Genomic DNA, 22,196 nt, shown 5'->3' with positions numbered 1-22,196 from the left:
TTCTCCTGCCTCAGCCTCCCGAGTAGCTGGGACTACAGGCGCCCGCCACCACGCCCGGCTAATTTTTTGTATTTTTAGTAGAGACGGGGTTTCACCGTGTTAGCCAGGATGGTCTCAATCTCCCGACCTCGTGATCTGCCCGCCTCGGCCTCCCAAAGTGCTGGGATCACAGGCGTGAGCCACTGTGCCTGGCCAGGAATTTTCAATTCGCAAAAACACAGTCTTCTGCCCTGCACAGCCCAAAGCATCCTCCAAAGCAGTAAGCTGGCTTCAAAAGCAGGTCCTAAGAAGACTCTGACAACACTGTGGATGTTCCCAAAAGGCACCCAGAATCATTTACTCAAGTTAGCAGTGGTCAAGCTTAAAAACATTCCTGACACCATGATTTTCCTCTGCAGAGCATCCATGAATTAATTCTGCTTGTTAAAAACCTTTTTTTTTTTAAAAAAAATGCTTTTCTTATATTGTTATGCAATATTCAATCTCTGCAAAGCATTTTCCTCAGCAAAGCATTCATGAATTAATTGTTAAGAAGTTTTTTTAAAAAATGAAATACTTTTTCTTACATTTTTCCTGCAATATTCTACCTGAACCACGTGTTTTGTATTTGCAGTCTTTTCTCCCGGCCCATGAACAGGCCTAAGAGAACTGTGCAGTTTTACAGGTGAGACAAAGTCAGGCTGTGTGGTCCAAACTGAATTACTGGACAATGTAAGACACTATCCTGATCCAGTAAGGGGTCCAATTTTTTTTTTTTTTTAAGAATAAATTCCAAGAGAGAATTAACTTTTGAAAAAGTGATAAAAAATATTAAAAAGAGCTTCATCTCCTCGGTACTCTTCTATTGGATTGCCAGCATCTGGGAAGGGTGCTGAGTTGTCCTCGTGAGGCCAAGACCCCTACTTTCAGCGTGGAAGGCTTAAAAAAAGAAATTCTAACCCCATATGTGGAAAGCTGGCCCCTGCAGTTAGAGTTTGGGTTGGGAAAAATCACCATCGATTAAGAAATCTGAAGTAACAAAAAGAGAAATGTATATGCATATATTTTAAAACAAATTAAAAGGCTTCTGTAATGAGAAACTCTGGGAACAGATTTTAGTCACGTATTTTTAAGATTTGAATCAATTAGGAACAAAATAGTTCCGTTACTCATATCATCCCAGTCCTTTAATTAAAAGAATTGATAAATCTGCCAACAACTTAACATGTGTGAGCTTTAAGAGTTAGTGACATTCTGCAACATGACAGACAGCAGTTGGTCCAGTTCATCATTCAGGTGCACATTTCCAGAATGTCTGCCTGACCTTGCTGTTGTTAGTGTATTCTGTACCTGTGCATTTACTATTTAAAACTCAGCTTACAGTGCAAATCCAGGTGCCTTTCTGTCTAGCTCTGGCAGGACTTTACTTCCCCACTTGTAAAAAAAGGAAACAGGAATGATTCACAGCACTATTTAAAAGTGAAAGCAAGTTGGAATACTGCAGGGCTTTCTATCGCCAAAGTCAGATTCTTTCTTCCTTCTCTCTCAAGGACTAATTTAAGTCAATTACAACATTGGAATGTACTAAAAAAGTCAATGTCAAAGCAGCTGATAGCGTACCCTGAAGACACGATAAAAAAACTACCTGTTCTTGAAATGAGAGCATATTCCTCAGGTTTTCATGACTGGTGATGCATGAGTGCTCTTCTAACTTTTGTAGATTTGGGGACCTAATGTGGAAACATCCTAACTCAGAATCATAGGCATTGCCATCCTCTCTTCATGACTAAAGGCTACAAAGAGCAGCTGGTCCTCCTTTTGCTTTTACATCTTTAACACCACACCACACTGTAAACTATCTTCTGTCTCAGTGCTAGCAGGGGCTGGTGTGGCTGCAGGGTGGTTAAGTCTCTTTGCTCTGGAAGCAGATGGCCTGGTTTGACTCATGGCTCCCCCACTTGCTTGTTTTTGGGCAAAGTATTTAACATTTCTGGTATCTATTCTCACCTGTATTATCTCTATAATAGGGATTCCTACCAAATAATTCCTACCAAAGTTATTGTGAAGATTAACTGAGTTAATCTGTGCCAAGTCTTAGGCACACAAAAAGCACTCAATTAATGTCAGCTATTCATGTTATTCCTCCACCTGCAGAATCAATCCCTATGACCACCCCACCTTGAATCTCCCCTCTCTCTTAGCTATTGTGCCCCGGCTTCTCTTGGTTCTTTGTCTATTTGGCTTTTCCACTTTTTCTTCCTGTGCCCTAAAGATGTTCACCAAAGCTCTCTAACTCTTTTCTCCACTTTCTAGTACTTACATTCATTGACTCTTTTTTTGGAAAAAAAAAAATGTCTGACTGCCACGCACTGTGGAAGTTGATGGATCTTCAGAGATATATACAACAGATAACTATTCCATACTCAATATTAAACAAGCCCGAATTACACATTGTAATAAGGCCTGGAGGGAAAAATCAGAGAGCTGTGGGAAGATCCAACAGGAAGTACCTACTTTCAACTGGGGGTTATTTCAACAGTCCAGGTAAGAGACGGTAATATTTGAATGAGTAGGGGCAGCTGCGGAGCTCGAGGGAGAAGTGGATAGATTTGAGATCTTCTTAAAGGTAGATTCCAATTACCGTCTTTCTACAGAAAATTCCTAAATTGTTGCATTTAATCTGACTTCATTCTTAAGCTGCAGCCCAATATATTTCCTTCAGAACATCTCTAAACTTCTTTTTTAAATTAAAAAAATATTTTTTTGAAAGAGGGTCTCACTCCCTCACCCAGGCTGGAGGCAGTGGTACAAACATGACTCACTGCAGCCTTGATCTTTTGGGCTCAAGTGATCCTCTCATCTCAGCCTCCCGAGTGGCTGGAACTACAGGCACATGCCACCACACCTGAATAATTTTTTGTGGAGATGGGGTTTTGCCTTGCTGCCCAGGCTGGTCTTGAACTCCTGGGCTCAAGCGATCCAACCACCTCGGCCTCCTAAAGTGCTGGGATTACAGGCGTGAGCCACAATGACCATCTAAATGTCTACACATGGCCATGCTACAATCCTAAATTCTTATCTCACTCCAAAGCAGTTCTTTTTCCTCACTTCCCTCTTTTATTTGAAATCATTCTAATGTGATTTCATACTTCATGGCTCCTTTTCCTTCACTGAGTCACCCAATCCTGCAGCTTCTATTATCAAAACGTTCCTTCTCTCTAATGATAATGAATTAATTTCAGTTTCCCTTTTTTTTTTTTTTTTGAGATGGAATTTTGCTCCTGTTGCCCAGGCTGGAGTGCAATGGCATGTCCTCGGCTCACTGCAACCTCTGCTTCCCGGGTTCAAGCAATGTTCCTGCCTCAGCCGCCCGAGTAGCTGGGATTACAGGCATGTGCCACCATGACCGGTTAATTTTGTATTTTTAATAGAGACGAGGTTTCTCCATGTTGGTCAGGCTGGTCTTGAACTCCTGACCTCAAGCGATCCACCTGCCTCGGCCTCCCAAAGTGCTGGGATAACAGGCGTGAGCCACCACGCCTGGCCCAGTTTCCCATTCTTTCCTCATGAATCCATTCCTGACATCTGTGCTTGACCAGGTCACATCACATCGCTACTCAAAGCCTTCAGTCCCTCACCACTGCTTGGTGCCAGTGCTTCCGTTTGACATAGAAGGTCCTCACTAATATGGCCCCAGCCAATGTCTTTTTGTTACTTAACGCCTGCCTAGAGACATTTGCCAGGCTAGTCTAACTGGAGCTCTTTACCCTGAATGTGCTCTGAAGATGTAAACTCTGATGCTTCCGCTCATGTCGTTTCTTCTAGATGGTCCTTACCATCTTTTCAAATCCTACTGTTTTTTCAAAGCCTGTCCCCACTCCATGCAAATTTACTAATGATTTCAACAAACTATTGGGATATGTATCCCCTCTGAAGACCCAAGCACCTTATTAGTGTCCCTCTGTCATATAAAATTCTACCTCAGGTTACATCTATATTCTCTGTATCATACACACAAGACTTCATTTCTCACCAAAGACTAGTTTGACTTAGTGCATTTTGCTGTGTGCTCCGAACACAGTAGGAATGAATATTTGTTATATTGCTTTCCACATGTATAAGTAAGTGAAAACCAAAATATACAGCAGGAGAGAATGTAAAACACTACACCCTGTATCTTAAATATAAGAACTTGATACCTGTGCGTCATGATTACAATGCCCATGAACAAATTTTTGGCACTAAAAACATTTACTGTGATTATGTGCTCTGTGTTGTCAGAAAAATAAAGATAAAAGCCTACAGTGCTTTCAAACCTACCCACACCATAGGTATTTTATAGACACTGTGTCAAGGGCAAAAATCAAGCTGATATTTATAGAGATTCTTTTGATTTACTGTTTAGTAGGCATACAGCTAAACGGCAGATAAAAGGCAAGGTTGTTTTGCTATAAATTAAGCTGAGCTTTGAGTCTAGTAAGACTATCACATTTTTCTTTAGGAAGCCTTTGCAAGAACAGCATGTCACAGGCTTGGTCAACTGTGAAGGCTCTTGAATCATTCAAGAATGCTTGGTGCTGGCCCTAAGACGGAACACATCTCAAGGCCTTCTTAGCTTTCCTGTCCTCTGCTCCCTTGTCACAGGGGTTCTTATGGAAATCAACCCATTTGATACATATTTTATTGAGCACCTACTATGTGACAGGTACTCTTTTGTTTAAAATTCCTTTGTGCAGTCTAGCAGACATATAATAAAATTAGGACATCCCCATTTTACCACTGCTGATGGTAAAACGGTCTAATCAGTGGTCATCAACAGGTACTAACACTGCAGAAAGAAAGGCATTCTGACATGATGTGCCTCCTGATGAGGCGAGACATCAAATACGAAGTCAGACCTAAATCTGACTCAACCTGGAGGATCCTACAACCCATTTACAGACAAAACGCACAAGAGAGGAGGGTGTTAAATGAAACAATGCGATATAACCAGCAAAATCCAGATGCTCTCGGTAAACAACCCAGTATCTTCAACAAATACTTTCAAAATGAAAAAATCAGAGTGACAAGGAACTTAGCAAGTAGATTCTATGTAAATCCTGATCCAAACCACAAAAAGTTGTTTCTGAAACAATTAGAAATTTGAACACTGACATTTGATGATTATTAATATTTTTAATCCATTATAATGGTATTGTACTTTTTTTTTTTTTTTTAAGGAGTCCTTAGCTTTTAGGGATTCCTACTAAAATACATATGAGTAAAATGATGTGATGTCTCGGATGTGTTTCAAATTACATGGGAAGAGAGGCAGTAAAACAAAAACAAAAACAAAAAAAAAAACCTAGATTGGCCATGAGTTAAAAATAGAGCACAGAGTATATGTGGATTCATTACAGTATTCGGTCTACTTTTATATAGTTTTATTGTGTAAACTTTTCAAAATTATAGTGTGCTATTTTGAAATGCATGTGTATACCTGTTTAGCATTAACTTACCCTTTGTCAATGATGAGCTAGAGATGGCAGAGAAAAAAACAGAAATTAATAATTTGGGATCTTAACTAAAGTAGTTAAAGCAGAAAACTCACTATGTTCCATCTCACTTGATCAATCTTTGACGGAAGATCTGAAAAATAACCAAATTAGCAAAATGTGGAGCTGACAGGAAGACGTATCAAGGGTCCTGAGTAATGTTTCCAGTTGGCCTAGACTCTAGCTCCTGAACAAGGAGTTAATGATTGGCAAATACATTTCTGTTAATACAATAATGTAAGAAAATTCAAAATAGTGTCCGGGAGATTTTATGCAAATAGACATTTCTGAAAATACTGGTTTAGGGAAAAATGAATCCAAGGGGCCTGCCATTCCTCACAAAGTAAACCCCTCAGAGTACAGTTCTAGAATTCCTTGTATTGTGCCAGTTTAGTTAGAGCCAAACACTTCCTTTTCAATTTAATTAAATTTCCTCAATAAAGCTCAGTGTTCTTTGCTAATGTCATAATGAGAAAATACAGGCTGTGACAAGCCATACAGTTTTGGCTGGTAAAGCAGAATGAAATAAATATTAAATCCGTAGCCTAGTTTTGGCAATAATGTGTTTTTCATGGTGTCTGTGCCATGATTTAGAACTTGGGCTGTACTGGATTAACCTGTACCAGGGCTTTTTTTTTTTTCACACTTAAAAAACTTGAAGTAATAAAAATACACCTTATATGCATTAAAAGTAGTCATCCATCATTTAAAAAGATTTCATATACATGTATATATATAATGTATGTGTATGTGTGTGTGTGTGTGTATATACATATATATATTCACCAGCTTCCTATACTGGATGAATTTGGTTTTTCTTTATAAACACTTCATTTCTTCAAATAAACATGTCTTCATAAATTATTTTGTAAACAGGTTTAAAAGTAATATCTTATGTTAAAATGTCACATCATTCTCATTATATGATGTATCTTCTTGTTGGCTTTACCATGAATGATTTACTTCACTGTGGCTTAACTGGTACGACAGCAGAGAGCCCAGGCATAGGCCAGCTGTCCCGTGAGACTCAGAGGCCACACTTGGTCCAAGCCCCCACATCCACGTCCAGGTGTGAGGTAAAATTCTGGAACCCTCACCACTGTCTGCTACAGCCCACCAACTCTGGTAAACTGCCTTTCTTGGTAAAAAGAAAAAAGTACTTACCCTTCACCTTTCATATTACTCTTATGGACAAAGAAAGAGAAGAAGAATGGAAGAATCTGTCCATGACAAATAAGACCTTGATGGTTTAGACTTAGTGTTTAAACTCTAAGCTTCTTAGGAAAAGGACTACATCCTATTCATTTTTTGTACCTCCCACAGGTCTTAGCACAGAGCCTTCTACAGAGAGAAAATTCGGAACTGTTTGCTGAACAACACGTAATTAATTTGGCAGGAAGGTAAGGCAGAATTTATCAACTGAGATTCCTGTGGTGGTTTAAGGCTAAAGAAAACTGGCTGATCCATGCTCTAGGATTGTCGAAGCTTTCATAGAGCAGGAAAAATCTGATGCCCGGGAAAGTCACCATCGGTATTGAGAAACAATATCTAAGAACAGCAGGTACCTGCAGAGTGAGTTTTAAAAGAAGTGATGGAAAATCCAGGTTCTGAGAAGTATCATTAGAAAAAAAAATCACTTGGAGTCTTGAGTTATTTACTTTTTAATATTTATTTTAATATTTTTTAAATATTTATTTTAATATATGCACATGATCAAAACTAAAGAAGGTATAAGAGTGGCTCAACATGACACAGTTGAAAGCCACACTTAGCATGAGGGTGACAGTTAAGGCAGAGCTGGAATGCAAAAGTATGGAGAGGCCTGTGGCAATGTTCTCAGCTCTGTGTGTCCACATGGGACAAGGACCCTATGTTTCCAATGGTGCTCACCTAAAAAATGGAGGATAAAACAGGGACAGTTCACACCTAACCTGAGAGAGTTCAACTTTGAATAAAGAGAATATTTAACTGGAGAGGTGACTGTCTAAACCAGAAGAGACTGCAATATTATTAATTGATAAGTTTAAGTTTGAGGAAGTGGATGCTAGTAGGGAAAAGGATTCACAGATAATTAAGTAACTACATTTCCCCCACACATCTGAGTGGACAGAGAGTAAATCTGCAACCTGGAATCACTGCTTTCTCTGGTCTTTGAAAATTTGATTGTAGACCTTTTCCTGAAATTGCTAACAAACTAGAAAAAAAAGTTGGATAGCCAATTCAGAAAGAGGAGTATCAGAGGATGGAGAATCTCTACTTCTAAAGAACTCCCGTCATCATTTGAAGAGAGATCACCAGGTGCTTATGAAAATGCAGCAAACACTGAGTTGGTCGTTATAATGGTTTGTCTTTGGAACATCTGCAGCTGGCTGAATATGGGCAAAGTTTACAAATGAGGTCTTTGTGTGGAGAAATGAAGAGAGGAAGTTAACGAGATGTAGAATCATTCCAGCCAGGCTTGCATTAAGGCTGGATGAAGATATTTTAAATAAACGTTCAGTTTTAACTTCTCTGCAGCCTGAGTAGCTATGGACAACTGATCTGTCCAGTGAAGTACGTTTCCCTTTTAAAAGACATTTCTGATGTATACATATAGAAAGTTCGCAGATCGGGGGCCGGGCGCGGTGGCTCACACCTGTAATTCCAGCACTTTGGGAGGCCGAGGCGGGCGGATCACGAGGTCAGGAGATCGAGACCATCCTGGCTAACAAGGTGAAACCCTGTCTCTACCAAAAATACAAAAAATTAGCCAGGCGTGGTGGCGGGTGCCTGTAGTCCCAGCTACTCAGGAGGCTGAGGCAGGAGAACGGCGTGAACCTGGGAGGCGGAGCTTGCGGTGAGCTGAGATTGCGACACTGCACTCCAGCCTGGGCGACAGAGAGATTCCATCTCAAAAAAAAAAAAAAGAAAAAAAAAAAAGAAAGTTCGCAGATGTATCCCTTTTATAAAAAGTTGAATGTTATATATCAATTCATGAATAACAGATTGTCCTTGGCCATTTCATTCTTATGGAGGGAGACATTCCCCCAAGAACATTTTCTACCTTGTCACTTAGAAGTACAGTATTTGAAGGGACAAAAATGAGGAGAGAAGAGTTATCCTTGCTCGATCAAAACATTAAATTTGGCCGAGTACAGTGGCTCACACCTGTAATCCCAGCACTTTGGCAGGCCAAGGCAGGTGGATTGTTTGAGCCCAGGAGTTCCAGACCAAACTACGCAACATGGTGAAACCCTTTCTCTACAAAAAATACAAAAATTAGCCAGGCGTGGTGGCGGGTGCCTGTAGTCCCAGTTACTTGTGAGGCTAAGGTGGGAGGATCGCTTGAGCCCAGGAGAGAAGGTTGCAAGTGAGCCATGATCTTGCCACCACGCTCCAGCCTGGGCAACAGCATGAGACTCTGTCTCAAATTTAAAAAAACACTAAATTGAAAAATGTCTTTGAAGGAAGAACACTGGTGATATCAAAGGGACACTCAGTTGCAGGGTAGAAGGGCATATAAAGAGTGTTGACTGATACTGACAGGGATGAAGAGCCATATACGTGGCCCCAAACCTCTCAGAAGCCAGTATGGGGTGATCTTTTCTGAAAGGTTCAGAACCACTGGATGTCCAAAGTACTTTACTTTTCACAAGGTAATCATGCAGGCCCTGGTCCTACAGCACCATCGGTACTCCATAAATGTGCCCCGGATGTTGAATGAATAAAATTAAGCCCCATAAAATCAAACTGATTTTACTCTTTAAGCCTAAGTTGAAAGCTTCTGGGAGGAAGACAAGGTCATGTTTGACAGGTACACCATGCACTGGGTAATGTATCGCAAGGCACATTTCTGAACCATTTTTTAAACCTCGTAATATTTTCCTAGACCTTGGAAACTCTCAAATATGCCTTAAATCTCTGTAACTTAGTCCTTCACCAGCTTCCAGAATTTCCTCCCAAGGTATGGAGCCTCAACTGCGTTTTGTAAATCACCAGGGTTTGCTGCCCCCACATCTCCTTCGGATTGGCTGTTGACAGCCCTGCTCTGTTTTACATCACGATCTATATGACTGGCTTACGTCAGAATCCACAACCAGTTCCACAGCAGCCAACCTCAAAGCCTTTCCAGATATATCTTCAAAGCCAGGGTTGCTACCATCAGGCCCCGTGTGGCCACTTCCCCTTCCTGCCGTGGCTTTCCCCTCTGCACTCCCAGGATTCTCAACAGGGAGGAGGAGGGGTGTCCATGGGAGCATTTCCTTCCCTTTGCTCCCTCCCCCAGATACTTTGTGGGTCTTTCCATTTGGGGCCTATATCGACCTTACGCCTACACTTAGGGTCATCTAATCAGAGACCAGTAGGTTCTTTTTTACAAAAAAGCCAGAAACTCTTAAGTAGTAGATACAACATTGTTCTATTTCATAAGCCCAAAGATTTTAGCTCTCCTTAACTTGAATTATTGCATACATAAATTTCTGTGGGACAAGTTACTTAAAATGAAAACTCGCTAGACATATAACAACAAACTCAGGAAATGCTTCAACTCTCCAATCTTTAGGTAATATCTCTTTTAGGAAGAAAGAAAAAGGAGTTTACTTCTTAGATCCGAGGAAATCACCTTCAGTCTCCCATTTTCATTCTTTCTGTAGAAATTTTGAGAATACTTTGGTTTATAGTGAGAGTTAAAAAAAAAAAGAAAAGCAAACTACTGACTTGATAATCCTTCGTTTTCTGTAGTGAATCAGAATTCTCAAAAGCTGCTCACACAGGATTCAACATCACACATTGAGTCCCTAATCTCCTCCCCTGCAAGATTTCAAAAACAATCAACTCCCCTGTAACCATCGCATTGCTCAGAAGGAAGCCTCACTTTTAACTTAATAGGATTTCGTGTGCATGCACGTTGGTAACAGTTGGCAAATGTCAATGGGCTTGATTATGCTTTTCGTTAAATTTTTAAAATTAAATGTCTGGATTATTTATTTTACTTTGTGTTCCTTAGTCACTTGGCACTGTGTTCCTTCCTTGAAACAGGCTGCAAGATTTCATGAACTCATTGTCCTGTCCAAACCAGGCTCTCCACCAGGATTGAGCCCTTTCCTGACTCCTACAGCACCTGCCCCTATATCTGCTTGTCAGAGTTAGGGGACCAGTCACTGAGCACTTCTAGCCCATGCTGCCTATATCTGTCCATGTTATTACTTAATGTTCTCATTTCAGTGGCCTTACCACCATTACACACAAGCTCCTTAAGGAGACTGTAACGATGAAGAAACATAGGTTTGGAGTCAGAGAGACCTGGCTGTAAATTCTGGATGCAGCACTGGGAGTTCTGTGGACCTGCGGAAGCTGAACCTCTCCTGAGGATTCACTTCTTTATCTGTCAAAAGGTAATCATACCACTCACTTCACAGGGCTGTTGTGAAGATGAATGAGAGAACCTATATGAAAAAGATTGTCTGGCTCAAAGTAAGTCTAAATAAATGTTACCTGAACCAACCTACAGATAAAGTAAGCCTTGGAAACGCATCCTTACTGTCCATGAAATAAAGTATTATGTATTGTATTGTATATACGTATTTGATGATTACATATTACATAGGATTTGTTTTACAGGTTAAGCTACTTTGGTATCTACAGGTTATATCCAAGATGAAACCCTCTCTCCACCAAAACCCAGAAGAGCATATTCTGTAAAATTTGGGAATTGTCTTACTTAGTAGAAAGTCAGGCAGGAACAACAGCATAGAGTATTTTGATTTTTGTAGCTACCCTGACACTATCTTGCATGGATTATTGCGTTCCTTCTGTTACCGCCAGCAGCTCATTTCCATTCCCTACCTTCAGCAGAACTAAGCTGCAGCAAGTGGCAAAAGCCTAGACAAACATCAGCCTCCTCCAAGACTACTGAACAGTTGTGGTGTATGGATGGTCTTAAATGGGGACACCAGTTGCCACCTAAATAAAAACTGAGAGGATGAAGAGGTCAACACAGTTGCAATTTAATAATTTACTGGCCTTTAACAGACCTTGGCCAAATGAGCAATACAAATGTACTCCAAACAATTAATCTACAAATTGACAATGTTGACATGATTTACTTTGGTTCTTTCAAGATGAACCACGTGCAGGTTATTACCAAAACCTGCTTTTATTACGTCCATTGACTAGGCAGGATTCACTCTTCCAAGAATGTTTGCTGTTGCTACTTCCTAGTCTTCGTCACAAGACTGACACCAACAGAAATGCTGTGTAAGAACTCTCGAGTGAGCTAAGACTGGGAAAATGAGGTTCCACAGTTCCCATAGAGCAGATTTTTAGTAGCAAACGTTAAACATGTAATCAAGTAGTTACAGTATAATGAAGCAATACCAATGGCTGTAGAATAGATTTAGGTGAAGTCTCACAGGAGTGCTTATTATTAGAAACACACACGTTAAACTCCTGTATCGTAGGCCTTTTCTTGGGAATCTTGTTAGTTGCATAGTCTCATAGGCATATTACCAGGCGCTAAAAACTTAAGCATTGAGTTTTTCTGCTTTCTTTTCACTACTCTTTTCTATGTCCCCAAACTGCTCTATTAGATTTTTATCTTTTGCTTTTCTGGGGCATATACTCAAGTAATTTTTTAGCAAGAGACTTAATTACACACTTATCAGAGTGGCTAAAATAAAAAATAGTGACAACAGCAGATGCTAGTGAGGAAAAGGAGAAAAACGGATCATTCATCCACTGCTGGTGGAAACGTAAAATGGTGCAACCACTCTGGAAAAGAGTATGGCAGTTTCTTAAAAAATCCAACACGCACTTACCATACGACATAGAAACTGAATTCAGGCATTTATCCCACAGAAATGAAAACTTACGCTCACGCAAAAGCCAGTATACAAATGTTCACAGCAGCTTTATTTGTAACACTCAAAAACTAGAAAAAACCCACATGTTCGTCAGCGGGTGAATATTAAACTGTGATACATCCATACCAACAAATATCACTCAGCAATAAAAAGGAGCACATTCCTGATACAGGCAATAACTTGGATGAATATCAACGGCATTATGCTGAGTAAAAAAAAGCCAATCTCAGGTGTTACATACTGTATGATTCCATTTATACAGCATTCTCGAAAAGACAAAATTACAGAGATGGAAAACAGATTGGTAATTGCACAGGATTAGGAAGGAGTTGTGAGGGAAGGAGGTAGCTGTGGCTATAAAAGGGTACCATTAGGCATCTTTGAGAAAGAACTACTCTGTACTTGGCCATGGTGGTGGTTATATAAATCTATGTACGTCTAAAATTGCACAGAACCTCCCCCACCACACATGTGCATGTAAAACTGGTGAAATCTGAAAAAAGCTGAAAAATGTGAGTAGGTTGTACCAATTTCCTCATTGTGATACTGTACTAAGGTTGGGCAAGATTGTGCAAGATATTACCACTGGGGGAAACTGGGTGAAGGGTGTATGATATCTCTCTGTGTTATTGCTTCCAACAGCATGTGAATCTATTATCTTAAAATACGAAGTAAAAAAATTTACAGGTAGAAAAATTTACAAAGCCCTTGCATATACGATACGATGACATCATTATTTCTGTTCTCACAATAAAACCTGGCTTGGCTAGGTGAGTCCAACATCATTTTTTCTCAGACCAGAGAGCAGAAGGCATTCTTTCCCTGTTTCCTAGGAACTCGTAGGATTCCTTCCAGCTCGAACAATCTTGATTCTATGAGTTGGTTTTATTTGTTCACCAACTTCAACTTTGCTTTATGCTTATACTGCTATGATATCAAACTATTATAGATGGCCAAGACTCATAATTTTAAGACAACGGAGTAAATCAAATATCTCATGGGTTTACAGTGTTTGTAAAACACACTTTGAAAGACAGTGGATTTGGCTGGGCGTGGTGGTTCACACCTGTAATCCCAGCACTTTAGGAGGCTGAGGCAGGAGGATCACTTGAGGTCAGGAGTTTGAGACCAGCCTGGCCAACACGGTGAAACCTTATCTCTACTAAAAATAAAAAAATTAGCTGGATGTGGTGGTACACCCCTGTAGTCCCAGCTACTTGGAAGGCTGAAGCAGGAGAATCGCTTGAGCCTGGGAGGTGGAGGTTGCAGTGAGCTGAGGTTACGCCACTACACTATAGCCTGGGCAGCAGAGTGAGACTTCACTTCAAAAAACAAAAACAAAACAAGTAATTTAGCAGTGTGGAGCCAATGATGTCCCTGCACCCTTTTCATGTTTTGATTGAAGTCTAAAAACAAAATCGAATTCCTTATTGATGAGAGGATAATTTAAATTGAAGTATTTCTACCTTCAGGATACGTACATCTCCTTTGTACTAGGTCTAAAGCATTTTTGCTCCCCCAGTGATAACTGAGAAGGCAAGCAACATCAAAAAAAGAAAATAAACTGTCTGAACAAAATGTAAAAAGCTTACTACTAGCAAAATTATAGCTGAATGATAAGCAACAGCCATAATGTTAAATTAAGTATTATATAAAATAACCCATTTTGTAACCCATGCAGACATGCCCATAGCTGATAAGAATCTGATCCATAAATTTAGAGTTTGCCTTACACAGAAAGACCCTTCTTTGCATATTAGAAAGTTTCAGTATTCTTGAGACTGGTTTCATTAAATTCTGAGAACCTATTAATATTTATGGTTACAGTCATTTGTGTGAAAAAAGAAAATTGGTTCCACACTCTTTAAAAATTAATAACTTGCGGCTCAACAAAAATGATAATAAATGTAAAATAAGTCAATTAGGTCATTAATTATCAAGACTGTCTCTGAAATGACTCTCACTTGAAGGATTAAAAATATTTGGGTTGTAAACACAAGTTCTCACTAATATACTTTGTCTCAAAGTCATTTCCCGGAGTTATTAATAAATATTTCAGGATATAAAAATTTATCAAATTAATTAAATGATACGGGATTCCAGATTTTACATAGATAACTTATGTCAGAGAAAAAATAATCATGGTAAATTACAATGAATATAAACATAGATCCTAATTGTTCTTTTAAAATTAATACATACATTCTCAATTCAAAAGAGTTTTCCATCACAATCTTGCAATATGTACTGAGTGTATAGAATAAGCCAGGTGCTGCAACTGCAGAGAGGTGTAAAGAATGAGCTTTGCCCTTTGAGACATTTAAAGTCTCGCTGGAGAGACAGTACATACACCTAAAGAAGACACGGGTCAGTGCTAATAAAATAAAGTCCATATTCACAATAGCAAAGACATAGAATCAACCTAGATGCCCATCAACAGTGGACTGGATAATGAAAATATGGTACATACGCAACACAGAATACTATGTAGCCATAAAAAGAATGAAATCATGTCCTTTGCAGCAACATGGATGGAGGTGAAGACCATTATTCTAAGTGAATTAACACAGTAACAGAAAACCAAATATTGCATGTTCTTACTTCTAAACGGGAGTTGCACACTGAGTACATGTGAACATAAAGTAGAAAACGACAGACACGAGGGCCTACTTGAGGGTGGAGGGCGGGAGCAGGAGGGTAGAAAGATGGAAAATTTACCTATTAGCTACTATGCTTATTACCTGGGTGATGAAATAATCTGTACACCAATCCCTCATGACAACTGACCCATGTAACAAATCTGCTCATGTACCCCTGAACTTAAAATAAAAGTTAGAAAGAAAAAAAGTCTAATGACCATTTACAACATTGCTTCCATGGGAAAACTCACTGCAATATAAATGTACTTTTGTTACACAAATGACTCTTGATAGGAGGACAACCAGTACGACTTTCCAAATAATCCCAAGCGATTGAAAATGGAGATAATCTACTTTATTAAACTCTCAGGGCCATTTTTGGCAGGCATTGCAGTGAAACTGGATACTTCCTCCAAAATAGGCAGAACTTAAAAAATAGCTAGATACACAAAAATCACCAAAGACAGGTTTCTTGAAAGTACACCTAAACCTTTCTTTCTCTTTTTTAAAATCATTAGACAGCTGATTATTCCTTTGTTCAAATACATATTCCAATAAACACTTACTAAGTACCTACTAAGAACCAGGCATGTAGATATAAAGATAGATTAAGCCTTGCTCCTCAGGCTCCAGGATTTACATGTGAACAAATAACAGTGTATTAAGTCTCATGAAAGAAGTAAGCCCAGGATGCATGGGGAACCACAACAGCACGGTCTTGGAGGGACTGATCCCTGAGTAGTCGTGAGACGAGTAGGTGAGGGCCAGGTGTAGAAGAGGGGAAGAAGGGTCCAGCAGAGTGAGGTATGCATAAAAAAACCAAAACCTTTAGAGAATGTGGCCAGTAGATTAGAAGAGCTGGAGAGTGGCGATCTGCATCAGAGGAGAGGGGAGAGAGAAGGCTGGAGACAGAAGCTGAAGAAGGCATCTGGAGAAGGTAGCAGGGACCAGATCAGGAAGGATTTTAATGTTCCAAGCTGGGAATCATTGACTTTCACCCAAAAGCAGTGGGGAACCTTGGCCAGAGTGTTAAGTCTTCTGATCAGAGGATCAGTCTGGCAGCAGTGGTGGGGATGTGATGGAAGGCAATGATAATGAAAACCAGCAAAGAGGCTACAGCAAAACTCCAGGTGATGAATAACCAGGGTCTCAATAAAAGCAGTGGCTGTGCCTACAGTGAGCAGGGGGCAGAGCCATGAGTTATTTGGTAGACAGACTGGGACATGGTGATTTTACTGCATACAGGGAAAGAGGGAGAGGAGGGAGGAAGGAGTAGCTTCAGGGTGCAGATCTGGGCATCTGGCTGCACGATGGTCATGTTCCCTGGGTCACAGAAGACTGGAAGAGGTGCAGGCCTGGCGGAAGATGAAGGGGTACCTGGGAAGAGCAGTTTTCAAATAGGACATGCATCTCAGCTTGTCTGTCATGTGGGAGCCATTGGGGATGGTTTGAATAAATCCTGCTTTCTGGTTTTGATAACAAGTGATCTGTGATGTCTCTGTAGTACTCAGTGTCACCACTCTTTTCCTGGGTCAAATTCACTTGTGGGTATGGATAGCTGTGGCAGTGAGCATATAGAGGGTCAGACCAAGGCATAGGAAAGCCTTCAAGAACGGGGATTGATCATTCACCTATCCATTTCTCCCACACCACACACAGCCAATGGGGAATGGCAATGTGGAGATGGGGTGCAGAACCTGACATCTGGATGCCTGCTTTTGGAAAGAGCCCTCTGATCCTGCGGGGGAACTGCAGGGTTGAGGCATAAAAGAAGATCAGTTTTCTAGAATAGCTCCAAGTGGCCAATGTGCTACATGGAGGAGTTGGTCAGGAATGAACCATCCCAAAGGGTAGGCTTATTATACACAGGGGTCTGGGACTGGGCTTGGGGAAGCCAGGAAAAGGGACTCAGGGGCTGCCACAAGGATGCCAGGAGAAGATGGCAGGTGTCAGGACGACTCAGGGCAGGATGAGGCTGTTCAGGTCTTTTCAGATGCAGAGCTCAGAAACGGCAGCTCTGACTGGCAGTCAGGGAAGCAGCCCATGGGAAGCAGGGAATAAGCTAGGTCAAGCTGGCCCTTCCGGCCAGCACTCATGCTAAAGGAAATAGAATCCCAGGGTCTGAGATGTCAAGCCAAAATATAAAAGGAGAGGTAGGGGCGCCAAGAAGCAGGGGGAAGTCAGCCATAGGTTAAGAGGCTTAACAAATCTGTCTGGGAACAACAAAGAAGGTGGAGTCCAAAGGTCTGGGATTCCTGGATTTGCTACTGCTAAGCCCTTAAGAGCTCCCTGGCACCACCAAAAAGGGTCTTCTGACAATATGTGGCTCTCATATCATGTGGCCACTTTCCTCTTCTACCCCAGTTGCTCTCCCTATTAACTGTCCCAAAACCAAACAACTATAGCTCCCGGAACACATCGTGCTATTTCACACCCATTGTTTCTTGCCTATTGTTCTCTTATCCTAGAAATATGCTTCCATTGCTTTGCCTACTCAGAGAAAGCTTCTCATCCTTTAAAAGCAAGCTACAAAGCTCCCTACTCTAATCTTCACAGTATAATATCACTGCACATACTAGACTGTATGGCAACTGATAAAAAATAAAGGTCATGTACCTCATGCTTGGCATGTAGCGTGCTTGCAATATGTGCTGGTGAGAGAATAGAAGCATATATCCTAACATAGGTCTAGTTCACCTTTCTATGCCTGGGGTGCTGACACAGTAATACATTTCTCTAACTGGTTTGTTTCTAGAGTCTTAGCCATACTGTCTCACAGGAATTTTAGCAGAAGAGATTCCTGATTGATAGGTGCTGGCCTCAGCTCAGACTAACCTTGCAGACCCTCTGGGTCTCTGCAGCCCCTCAGCCAGCACTGAGGCTCAGCTCTGCAAAGCAAGGGCAATATTTGGGCAATGTCAACCACATATCCTATTGCAGTCATCCAGTGAGTTGGCCTTTCAGAGGATGACCTGAAGAGAGAGAGAGGTAACTCTAGGAAGGGGATTCTGAGGCTTGGGGAAGAAGTAAGAGAAGGAACAATGGGCTCCAAGAGACTCATGATCCATCACGAGGATGGGCATTTTTTGGGGGGAGGACAGTTCACAGCATTCATATGATTTACTAAGAGGCCCTTGACTATTAATATTAATATTCACCATTCCAGAAATAGGCTTTGCTTGAGGCAGCTCTGCTCAGAGCACCAGCTGTTGAATCCAGATCCCAGAGGACTTGGTCACGGTCAGGACAGATCAGGGAAGAGAGCTGAGTTCCCCTACAGCTCAGCATTTACACACTCCCATACCAGCCTGAGAGAGGCCTTTCTGAAGGCAGACGTACATATTTTAAAGAATGTCCAGGATCTGTGTCTTGTACAACTGCAAATGCAGTGAGTAAGAGGGAGTTAGCCTCAGGATACCTCTACCTTGACCTTTATGTTCCTTAAAACAACAAACCTGCCAAAGAATAAAAAATGAAAAGGCAAATCTCCAGGGTCTCACTTGTGATGAAAAGTTTGGTTTGACCTCGTGATCTCAGTCCTGAGCTCAGGAAACACTAATAAATAGACAAATCCTGAGCAATGGCTCTTTTACATTTGCCTTTTTTTTTTTTTTTTTTCCTGGCAGAGAAGCATGTGGTATTAGAAGGCAGCAGATAAAGGCTTTCCATACTAAAGAGGCAAGAAGCACACAAAAGAGAAAGCAAACCTAAAACTGGAGAGGTTGACACTAAACTCTGGGGAATTGAGAGTCACTTTTTACCCACATCCTGTAAAGGGCAGAAAAAACACAGGAAAAAGGTTTCTACTAAAATATGTGTGTTCTGTTTTTACGTTTTTTGAATAGAAAAACATGCATCACTCAAATCCACTCAGATGTCTGTCTGCTTGGTTCCTACTGTTCCTTCCCTGACTTCTGAAAAGATAATTAAAAAAAAATCCTCAGAGTGAAACTTTAAGTTTTAGTTGTTAGAAGCACATGCCTTTGTACCCAAACAGATGTGGGCTCTGTCATTGACTTGGTAAGTAATGCTGGATAAGTTTCTGAACCTCTTTAAGAACCCAATTCTTCAGCAATTAAAATAGAAGTGGGAATAGTACTGACTTCAAAGAGTTGCTAAGAGAATTAAGTGAAATGATGCATTAAAAAATCTTAGACTAACCTGGCATACTGTAAGCGTTCAATAAATGGTAGCTAAACAATAGGAGTAACATCTCTGTCGATAAAGAAAAACAATTCTAAGGACACATTTTTGTGCACAGTCACGTAAGCTATAACAGGTAGAAAGGAAGCAATTAAAAAAAAAAAAACAGAAACAGTAGGCCTGTGTTTCTTAGTGAAAATTCCCTACTTTATACCTTAGAAGGGGTGTCAGACTGTCTTCCTCACCTTCACGTGAGTTTGGGTCTGGCAGAGAAGTGTCCCCCCTCCCCTAGAACAACATGGGTCATCCATCCAGGCCCATGGAAGGTGCAGAAAACCACGGCCTGTGCCATCATGCTTTCTGCCCACCTCCACTACCCAACTCAGCCAACTGGCTGGACGGTTCTCCCATGATCATAATCCTTCAGAAGCTATTAGCACTGCACTTTTCTTTTCTCCAAAAAAATTTTTATCTCTTTTCACGATGTTAGAAAAAAATCTTCCCTTAGTTTTTTTTTTTTTTTTTTTTTTTAAAGCAGTGCAGCCTGGGGTAATTCCTCTTCACTTTGGACAACCACTCCAGCTAAGTGTGCATGGAATTGTGTCTGCCCTAACTGGCAAGCTTCATTCCTGCTCACCTCTTATTCAGACCACATAAAATAATTTCAGCAAACGTGCCGCTCACATCATAGTTTTGCATCCACGCTCATCTCCAGGGAGCCATTGTTAATCCCAAGTACATTTTCTCTCAACTTCTCTCCCCAGTTTGAGTCTTACTTCTTCCAAGATTTCTATAAGGCTTTTCTTACTCAACACCACATTAACCCTAAATCCTATTTCTCTCTAGTTAAACTATCTTCCCCACAGCGCAGAAAGAAAAGAAAACAAAGCTTTCTTGTTTCATTTTATCAAAGAACGCTGACTTAGCTTATTAGTAAAATCAACAGAGATGTAACTTAAGGACTCTAGATAACTCCCTTATCATCTACCAATTCCCTCAATATCAGGGAAGCATGGCTCGGCACCAGGATTTGGAAAGATAGGATTCCACATGTCTGCCACTTTGGACATTCCTTATTTCTATGCTTTCAATAAGTGGCAGCCACAGTTTAGATGAGCACAGAGCTCAAAGGAAATCACAACAATTAAACTTCCTTACCCGGCAGTCTCTCTGAAGTGTTTTCATAAGCGCGTTGTATGTTTCCGTATCAAAATACAACCCTTCGTGCATGTCTTGCAGGAAATCTAAGTCCTTAAACGTGGGGTTGGATTTCTCTCTCTCTTTACGGGATGCTCTTCGCTTGTACGTTGAGCCTTTCAAGTCATATGTAAAGTGCATTCTCATGGAGCGTGGCAAAACGTTGTTCATCACCACAATCCTGATATTAATGCCTCCTGATTGCATACAATACAGTCCGTAAAATTTTGGCAAAAGAGTCCTTGGATTCTGGTTTAAATTCTAGAAACCAAAAAAAGAAAAATATATTTACAATCTTCTATTTTGACAAAATAATGCTCTGCTACAGATATGTTTTCATGCTGATATAATAATTAAAAATGGGATGTGATTAACTTTATTAATGTTCATTACTAAAATTTTGCTGTTTCTAATCTATTTCTTAAGTCTGCTTATTGGACAGCAATTTTATTATTCTAAACTCAGGGCAGTGAAAGTGACTGAACTGGACATAATGTCCCAAATTGGCTCCAGCTAAAAACAGGCAAGGAGTTGACTGGTGCCATGAGTGACTATTCTCTAAGGTAGCTAAAGAGAAAACGAGCTGCCAAGGTATACGGGATGAACATTTAAAATTTTAACAGCTCCTGCAAAACTGTCTTCCAAAACGGCAGAGACCAATTTACAACCACACTCTGAAGGACCGTACACAGATTTTCCCATTACTCTCACCAGGGCTGAATAGCACCCAAACTAAAATCTTTGTAAACATGATTAATGAAAAATAGAAACCTGTTTTTAAAAATTTTAATGCCATTGATTATTTATGTATTTTTAGTCACCTTAAAGATAACTTCGCTCATTTTTTTCTGTAGGTTTTTGTCACTGTTGAAATTCTTGATATATTCTGGATATTTATCATTTCTCTCATCTATATGGGGTAGTTTCTTCTAGTCTGTTGTCCTTTTTATTATTTAAAAAAATAGGGAGGCCGGGCGCTGTGGCTCACTCCTGTAATCCCAGCACTTTGGGAGGCCGAGGCGGGCAGATCACGAGGTCAGGAGTTCGAGACCACCCTGGCTAGCATGGTGAAACCTTGTCTCTACTAAAAATACAAAAAATTAGCCTGGCCTGGTGGCGCGTGTGTAATCCCAGCTACTCGGGAGGCTGAGGCAGGAGAATTGCTTGAACCCGGCAGGCAGAGTTTGCATTGAGCCGAGATCGTGCCACTGCACTCGAGCCTGGGTGACAGAGCGAGACTCTGTCTCAAAAAAAAAAAAAAAAAAAGAAAAAGAAAAAGAAGAAAAATAGGGAATACATGCCTACTTTTGTTCCCTTTTAAAGTAGATAAGAAATTAAATAGTTTACAAAAGGGCATGTATTCAATGAAAAGTGTCTCTGCTATCCTTGATTCTTCCCCCAATTCTCAACATTTGAGAAAACCACTGCTCTCACTTTATTTCATTCCAGAAATATTCAATGTGCTTATATTAATTTTGTGTCTGGTATTTTTTGTTATATAAATGTGTTGCCTTAAAAAAATTTCTTTTTTTTACTTTTTGAGAGACGGAGTCTTACTCTGTCACCCAGACTGGAGTGCAGTGGCATGATCTTGGCTCACTGCAACCTCCGCCTCCCAGGTTCAAGTGATTCTCCTGCCTCAGCTTCCCAAGTAGCTGGGACTACAGGTGTGTGCCGCCATGCCCAGCTAACTTTTGTATTTTTAGTAGAGATAGGGTTTCACTCTATGTCGGCCAGGCTGGTCTCAAACTCCTGACCTCAAGCGATCCTCCCGCCTTGGCCTCCCAAAGTGCTGGGATTACAGGCGTGAGCCACTGCACTTGGCCTAAATGTGTTGCCTTTTGATGCGGTCATATTTATTTACT

At 40.6% G+C, this 22,196-nt stretch overlaps 1 protein-coding gene across 3 annotated transcripts in view; it reads right to left on the bottom strand.

The window, feature by feature from the left end:
* The window catches only part of PIP5K1B (phosphatidylinositol-4-phosphate 5-kinase type 1 beta), a 310,679-nt gene that overhangs the window by 101,069 nt on the left and 187,414 nt on the right, over positions 1 to 22,196 (bottom strand). For all 3 annotated transcript variants that reach the window (XM_032139974.1, XM_032139975.2, XM_032139976.2), the window contains one exon: positions 20,293 to 20,592. In XM_032139974.1, the coding sequence (XP_031995865.1) occupies positions 20,293 to 20,592 (300 nt within the window). The remainder of the gene's footprint in view (positions 1 to 20,292; positions 20,593 to 22,196) is intronic.

This window comes from Hylobates moloch, unplaced genomic scaffold (genome assembly GCF_009828535.3).
Source record: "Hylobates moloch isolate HMO894 unplaced genomic scaffold, HMol_V3 SCAFFOLD_19, whole genome shotgun sequence".
Taxonomy (NCBI): domain Eukaryota; kingdom Metazoa; phylum Chordata; class Mammalia; order Primates; family Hylobatidae; genus Hylobates; species Hylobates moloch.
Note: the sequence above shows the minus strand (reverse complement) of the source record. Positions and strands in the feature narration are given on the sequence as shown.